The sequence below is a fragment of the Anarrhichthys ocellatus genome, unplaced genomic scaffold (assembly GCF_004355925.1).
Source record: "Anarrhichthys ocellatus isolate YVR2014 unplaced genomic scaffold, GSC_Weel_1.0 scaffold117, whole genome shotgun sequence".
Taxonomy (NCBI): Eukaryota; Metazoa; Chordata; class Actinopteri; order Perciformes; family Anarhichadidae; genus Anarrhichthys; species Anarrhichthys ocellatus.
The window spans coordinates 358,025-366,244 of NW_022280147.1; the positions used below are offsets into that span (position 1 = coordinate 358,025).

At 45.6% G+C, this 8,220-nt stretch overlaps 1 protein-coding gene across 1 annotated transcript in view; it reads left to right on the top strand.

Annotated features, from left to right (window-relative positions):
- The window catches only part of myt1lb (myelin transcription factor 1-like, b), a 37,492-nt gene that overhangs the window by 23,985 nt on the left and 5,287 nt on the right, over nt 1–8,220 (top strand). Inside the window, exons 7-11 of the mRNA XM_031876842.1 lie at nt 1,176–1,406; nt 3,260–3,381; nt 4,406–4,474; nt 6,151–6,213; nt 6,416–6,500. Coding sequence (XP_031732702.1) covers nt 1,176–1,406; nt 3,260–3,381; nt 4,406–4,474; nt 6,151–6,213; nt 6,416–6,500 — 570 coding nt within the window. The remainder of the gene's footprint in view (nt 1–1,175; nt 1,407–3,259; nt 3,382–4,405; nt 4,475–6,150; nt 6,214–6,415; nt 6,501–8,220) is intronic.

Sequence of the window (8,220 nt, forward strand, 5' to 3'; positions counted from 1 at the left end):
CCCCCCCCCCCCCCCCCCGCGCGCGTTTGAGTCAATGTGCGTCACAGAGGTTTTGGCTTCAGACACCAGGAGAATCCACCCCTAGGGACACTGTCAGCTGGAATCAACATAGAGCGGGCTTTCCTCCTTGTGAAAGAAAGCAAGGAGGATGAGGAGGAGAGGAGAAAGGGAGTCAGAGAAGGGGTCATTAATGAGAGCAAGGACACATGCACATGCCGACCAAAACATAAGCCTTGCGGGAGTGGGGGCTCGGCTGCATACAGCATGTGCCGGATGTAGATTAAAGGAAAGGCATGCGTGCATGGATGTACAGATACAAGCCTACGCTCAGGAGGCACAGCCAAGGCTGTTAGCTGGATGTGGCCCACTTAGTCCCAGAACACAGTATCGTCGTGCCTCTATTTTTGGGACTGCAGCAGTCTAGTTCCAGCCACTGCTGCTCATCACTGCTCTCAACCCCAACCCCACCCCTAACCCTCAGTCCCTGTCCCCCTGTGATGTCCACTCACATTAGGCTCACACACACACACACACAAAGTCATGCACACACACTCTTCTGACGGCACAGAATAGTGGGATGGAATGAAACGAGAGAGAGAGAGAGAGAGAGAGAGAGAGAAGGAGGGGTTCACAGAGGCATGCACTCGTCCTTGAGCACTGATGACCTGCTCTTCTTTTGACCCTCTTTTGTGAGTGTCACACCACATTGCTGCTGTACACCGCAGGTGTCCAATGTTTCATCCTAGACTGACAAAAAAAAACACATTGGAATGTTGTTTCAGGTATTTGAACTGCAGGTGTTCTTGATCCATCTTTCCAGATATCTAAAAAAAACTTCAAAAGTGAACACATCACTGGAGGAACAGAACAATTCAAGCACTCTTCATGTACTTCTTTAGTATTCACCATGTGTTCAGCTACTGTTTAACCCGCCTCTGATGCTAGAATATGAATTTGACTGCTATTTAATCAGAAACCCTCGCTCTCTTTCATCCCCTTCTCTCCATCCCTACCTCCTTATGTTCTGTGCACCCTTTTACCCCCCTCCTCATAATCATCCCACTGAAAACGCGAAACTCAACACACACACCCATCCCCTCCACATATACTGACTTTACCCCCACCCACCCACCCATGCACACATGCACGCACACAAACTGCATCCCACTTTCCAGAGCCCGGGTCTAGACGTTGATGAGAACGGTACGTTGGACCTGAGTATGAGCAAGCGTCTGTGCAGCGGCGGCGGAGGGGACTCAGTGCTCACCCCTCTAGAGCCCATGTCCCCCCAGAGGCAAGCTGCCCTGCTGGGCTCCCGCTGCTACGGCATGGGGGACTCCGCCGACTGCTGGGACCTGCCCGTAGACTACACCAAGATCAAACACATAGACGAGGACGAGAAAGAGGTAAAGGAGGAAACAGCGAGCAAAATGTTGGGAATTCACTTGACCACTCACGTGGGGTTTGGGGCCAGATAGAACACATATATATTCTATGTATCAGTTCAAATATAGGAGAAGTTTGCTGTCAAGGTTGAGTCGCCTGAAATAAAGTTGAATAATATTGTGCTAATTGCAGCAGAACACATTTAGTCATCACTCTTATGCATAACTATGTTTCATTTTTGACAAATAGACTACTCTCTGCCCCAGAATGTCCCATCACATGTTCACTTTCCTGTAAGGTGTTCATGACGATACCAGGATCGAGACGGAAATGTTGACGATAGCTTGTGCTTTTTGATGCTGGTAAACGGTACAGTTGACGTAGTGCCTGTTCAATGTGTCTCAGCCCAAATGATTTCCCTCCACGCCGTTGATTTAACACACCGTCTGCAAGTCAAACATTTGCATTGCCGTCTGATTGTCTTCCAGGTTTGGTACCTCGCTGTGTTAGGCGCCCGTTTTGGTATCATTACAAAGTCTTATGAGGGATTTTTGAGGAAAACATAATGAATCCGCATGTTAATTGATGTCAGCATTGCCATGCACAGAGGTATCCGCTCTGTTTGTATCATGCTCCCCGCATGCCGGCTTTCTGTTTTTACATTTTCGCTCCTCTCCAAAAATGAATTATGCAAAGTAGCACCTTGGGAGGGAATCGGAATAGCTCATCTCATCAAAGAACTGCTGGAAATCAATGCAACACTGCTGGGTGCGCCTGTCGGCGGCGTGCACGGGCGCGTGTATGCACACACGCGTCTCAGCCGGTGTATGTGCAGGATGTGAATATTCATATGCGCACGTGTGTGTGTACCCATGTCTCTTTGGGAGTGCGTCTGCGTGTATCTGCGAGTTCCATCCCCAGCCTACTTTCCGCCCCGTATGTATGCATGTGTCCTCCTTCCTGTCTGCCTCTCAGCCTGCGCTCCCTTTAATTGGAGACTCTCGCTGGCTGACCCAGCATCACACACTCGGAGACAGCTTGAGCGCCGGATAATTTGGGCTGTATCTGGACCCGTCTCATTATGGGCATTACTGTACGTACACTGTGAGTGCGAAAGCAAAGAAAGAGGATTTTTTTTTTTGCATCAACAGCCGTCGTGCCCCGGCTGCAAGCACTGCAGACAAAGCACAGCCCGGCACGGCCAGCAGCGCTCTGACGCTGCGCCGCAGTGCCATCTAGCAGGATGACTGGTGCATTACGAGAGCAGAGCAGGCCAACTCCCCTCGATGTTCTGTTCTCGCTCGCACGCCGCAATGCTATACGAACATGCGCAAACCACACGAGCAAGCACACTCACACACTCTACACCAAGTTTGGCACTGAGTCATTATTTCCTCTCAGGGGATCTATTTTCTTGCTCTGTTAGACTGACAGGTGAGACTCAATAGTCACACAGGCTAACCATTAGTATTCAAATTGACAAGACTGTATGGTCTGACAGAAGTGTGTGTGTGTGTGTGTGTGTGTGTGTGTGTGTGTGTGTGTGTGTGTGTGTGTGTGTGTGTGTGTGTGTGTGTGTGAACAGACAAAGTGTTGAGGAAGGAAGGCGAAGCAAAAAGGCTGTTTTATGAGAAACTCTAGTTATGAGTTTCATCATGTGCCAGTTAATAAAATCCTTTCTAACTCACAGTTGAGTGCGTGTGTTGTATAATAACTGCACACAAGCATGATTTCTTGAATGTGTACCGATGGAGCGAGAATCAAAAATATATCCCTCTTTATCCCTCTCTTCCCCTTTCCCTCCCTGCCTTCCTCCCCCCACCGCCCTCTGTCTCTTCTTCCTCTCTCCCCCTCTGCTCCCACCCAATCTCAGCCGGACGACCTGGACCCCTTCCACGACCTGCTGGAGGACCGCTCCTACACCACAGACGTCAGCATGCCCAGCCCCAAGCCCAAGTACGTCCACTGCAAGGAGAGCAAGAAGGACCTGATAACGTAAGAGCCCTCCTCCTCTTCCCAAACGGCCCCCAGTGTTCCTCCCATCCACCCGACCCCACTTGCTTCTCCCCCACTCACGCTCTGCTCAACCCCGCCATCTTCTTTCTTTCTTTTGTTTTCATCTTTTGTCTTTGCTCCAGTTAACCTCAGGGAACCACTGGCCCTTTCTCTCTCCCTCTTCCTCATCCTGTGCTGCTGGCTTTGCTCTATGACTTTTTATTTAACAGCTTTATCCATTTGTCCACACCAATCTCAGAGCTGGCAGCTTCCTCTGACTCGACTATGCTGTCAGACACCTGTAGGCAGAATGTCTCTCTCTATCATATGTTAGCCCTTTGACTATTTCCGACTTGACATGCCGACACGAGGGTGTGGTGAAATAAGGGAAGACTAAATGAATGTAAAGATTGGATACATGCTGGTTTCTAAGCTGAACCTCGGGATGAAGTGATTTCTCAGTGGGCCGGCTGTAAAGCCTTCTAAGCCGATGTTATTCAGTCCTCCAGGCCCTTCCCACAGTGCAATGCAGACTAAGCATTTGCCAATCAGAGTGAGAAGACTTGAGCAGAGTTGTCGAGTGTTGCGGTGTGAGGTGAGTCTGCGAGGGCTGAGTGATAGCAGTCTGGAGGCTGACATGGCTGCACGTACGTGAGATTTCCCGAGGAACAAGCTCACGATTCCAGCTAAGTCACAGTCTTTGAAAACAAGCCCATATGTTAATTCATTATGTTTTATTCACTCAGTCCTGTTTGAAGTAGAGTGCAGAGCACACCATGCGTGAAAACAAGACTTCCCTGTTGTTACATATGAATTCAAATACTCAGAGGGGTAACTTATTTAGATCAGCTCCCCTCACTTGCATCATGGCTTTTTTCTTCTTCTTTTTTGCATTTCCTGGTTGATGTCTTATGTATGCATGTGTTTGTAAATGTCTGCTTGTAGAGACGAGTGTGGTCTGAGAGATGACTCTGTGTTACAGCGGTCGTGGTGTGACTAATGTTCCACTGGTTGTATGTCTCAGTCTCTCAGGTTGTCCTTTAGCCGATAAAAGCATTCGAAGTATGCTGGCCAACAACGCACAAGAGCTCAAGTAAGGCGTGAGATGACTCACTGACATGTGTATGATTTGTGTGTCTTGCTCATTCTGCCAAGGTCCACCTTATTAGAGTTAGTGCACATAACATCAGGTAAAGCACAGCAGGCGGCTCAAATATGGACTCATGGAGCTTTATTTCACTGCTTTCTAAGGAAAACACTTTCTAGTCTGCTGATATTTAATGTTTAAATGTCAACAAATCCCTTAAAAAGAACCAAACTATTGATCCTTCTAACAAGTACATTAGTGTATATATATATATATATATATATATATATACACACATACTCACCATCACACCAAATGTGGATTTATTGATTAATTAATGCGCCACTGAAAATAGTCCCCAAAAAATGCATTTCTTTATGTTTGAGTATGTTTGCTAAAAACTACAGTTCCCAGATGATAAAGGCAATTCCTTATTCTTTTTTTTTGTTTTTATGAAACTAAATATTTATGATCCGTTTTAAAAGATGTACATCGTCAGTAGGAACCAGTGGGACTGCCACAGACAGGGTAGGGAAGTCAGAATGGACTAACATAGTTTTGGTCTTTTCATGGGATTTGCTGACATTAAGCAAAATATAGAATATTGCCAGCCTTATTCTTATCTAATCCAATAATTATAACCGGTGTGTGACATACCATCTCTCTCAAGGTCTCTCAAACCCCTAAACAACACCGACCGATGGAAAACCTCAAAATCACATTTTTTGAGGGTTTTCAAAAACTTAAACTAACAAATTTGTATTTATTCACATCATAAAGTTCGTTTAATGGTCAGCAGCACAGGAAATGCAGCTGACAATCAATAGTCAGCAAATGTACTGTATATCTGCTCGCATGGATAATACTGGACAAATCTAAATATATATGAACATAGCCTAATAGGTTCCTGGTCCTCCTTGTTCTCTTTACAAGTCTACGAGCCCCTCTGCTCTAAATTGGAAAAGCCGTTAAACAGTCCTTAACGTGAGGGGAGTGAGTAAAAGACATTCTGGTGATCCATTTTGTAAGTCTGATCTAAATACTTTTCTCTCATGTGTTCCTGTTTCAGATAATCTTATGTCTGTGAAACAGGTGGAACAAAGGTTTCCTAAGTTACTTTTTCACATCAAAAAAAATTTTTTTTGTTTGGATCATTTTTTAAGATCAAGTGTTTGTTGTTCAGCCACAAGAGGCTGACGTGCACCACTCCATGCTCTAAATACAACTAAAAGCTTTGATGGGTCCTTCCTCTCACGTCCTTCTTTGGGCTTCCGTACTAAACAGATTAATAAAGATAACAGCGCTTTGGCTGGGGTTAGGGTGTGCTCTGAGAACTTTTTAGATTTTAGAATTTTTTTAAATTGTAAGAAAGGTTTCACTAACTTAATTCCACAAAAATGTAGGATGTTGAATGTTATGTTGTTACAGCTATACGAATAGATAAATACAAGAGTCATCCTAGTCTGTCCTAGCCCACCGCTCAAGACACAGGACCCCTACCATTGTCACTCTAATTATAACCATAGTGAAGCAAATGTTTGCCCCTGCGTTGTCACCTTTAATACCAAAAGGACATAACGGCTGTAAAAACTATAAATCTACGCAGAGCACGGGGTAACTTATCCTCAGGATGCTGCACCTTTGCTGTAGACCCTGAGTCCTTTTTGTGTTTTCTGCCCCAGGTGCCCGACACCAGGGTGCGATGGTTCGGGACATATCACTGGCAACTACGCCTCACACAGAAGGTACAACACACAGGAACCGGTCCCTCCCTTTATCTCAATATCTCTCTTTCTCTGCCTCACATACATCCTAAATGTATCATAAGTAAACTTAGTTTACTCTGCTACTTCTTCTCTCTCTCACACACACACACACACTCACTCACACACACACTCTATATGCCTCAGCTCTGTAACATACACAACATGTGTCATTTCTCTGCAGTCTCTCAGGGTGTCCACGGGCCAGGAAAAGTGGGATAAAGATCATCCACAGTAAAGAGAACAAGGAGGACCAGGAACCTATCAGGTACAGCACAAAAGAGCCAAGCGCTGTTTTTCCAATCAGTACTCTGCTGTTTGGCCGAGCAGGAATAAATCAGTATTGGCCTCTGACGAGACAACTGTGGTCTGAGAGTAAAGTTTGAAGCCAAATCTGAAGGTGCAGGAGAAAGTTCAGAGAAGCAGAGGCTGCAGCAGTTTAGAGAGGGGGAGACTGTGCGGTCTCTGGTGAACTCCTGCAGACACACAGGTAAGGAAAGACAGAGAGGCAAGCAGAGAGGGAGAGACGGAGGCAGAGAGAGATTGATCGGACTCTACCTAAATCCCACAATGGGCTTCTCTGCCCTCAGCCCTGCAGCTGCATTGATTTCTCCGGTGGTGCAGAGCACAAATAACACACTTTGGCCGCTCTCGATCTACTGAGGACAGTAACACTGTTAGTATGCTCTGTTGACATTCAAATGTCTTTGTCAAATATTTAGAATATTTTCACCACATAACCTTTCTGATGAGGAACTACCTTTGCTCTCGCCAAGGCCAGTAGACTCTATAGAAAAAGAGACGCGGGGGTTTCTAGTCTACCACTGTCTACGATCCATTAGTTTGTTTGTGACTTTGGTGAGTCCACACTAACCCTTCAGAACACCAAAGTCACAGCTGTAGACCAGCAACTCCCGTGTGGTGCGAGGTAAAATGACTTTTCAACGTTTTTGTCAACAGAGTCTGGTAGTTTTGAAGAGAGAATAGTGACTTCATAATGACTTCAGTTGGCTTCCTTGTTGTGGGCACTTTCATGCAGGAACAATGGCAGAAAGACAACAGTTCTATACATGAAAGTTCTCACAACAACATCTGTGGATTATCTTGAGTAACAGGGTCATGATTTCTGGATAGACATCGCTTTTGAGTTTTTTAACTGTATTTTCTTTATGCTTGAGTACCACAAGCTGAATGTCATAAAGTCCCATTGTATTGGAAAGTAGGCAGACATCTCTACTGCCATCTCAACAATCTACATTGATCAATAGCACTACAGGTCAGAGGAAGAAATATGTTTTTTCGATTTTGGGGTGGACTGTCTTCTTAAGGTCTCGAGCTTGGGTCGATGGATTAGTGAAACAAATTCCTCTGACTTCTGATCTATGTTGACGAGAGTAAAGGTCTCCTATTGAACAGAAAGAGCCAGTGTGGCAGGCAGCAGTGCACCTGATAACCCCTGTATCTCTCTTTGCAGTCAAAACGCCATGAAGCTGAACTAAAACCAGGTCGCTGCTATTTGCAGACAGACTTGATACTCTCACAACTGTAGCTAGCTTTGCCCCATAATCCATTTTGGGAGCTGTGACATTTGGAATAATTTACTGCCTCATTGCATCTGATTAGCACTGGTGCCGATGCCCTGTCAGCATTCCCAAACTGTGATAAGGCTGCCACTGGGACAGCTTTAAATAAGACGATGGTATCTTTGTTTATATCAGAGCAGTGGAGATAGAGGGGAAACAGAGAAATGATGTTGGCTCATACAGTCTGTGGTGTGTTAGTAGTCAGGAGGCAGACACACTGTAGTGTACACCAGAGAGCCAGGAGCAGAGACTCAGCAGGTCAAAATAACACCATGTCACCAATACAATGAAAAGATGATGGAATACGTGAGCAAGTGGAAATACTAAACTGTTAAATATAAACATTCCACTCTGCCCCCCCCCCCTCGCATCCCGTCGACTTTTCATTGTATTGGTGACATGGTGT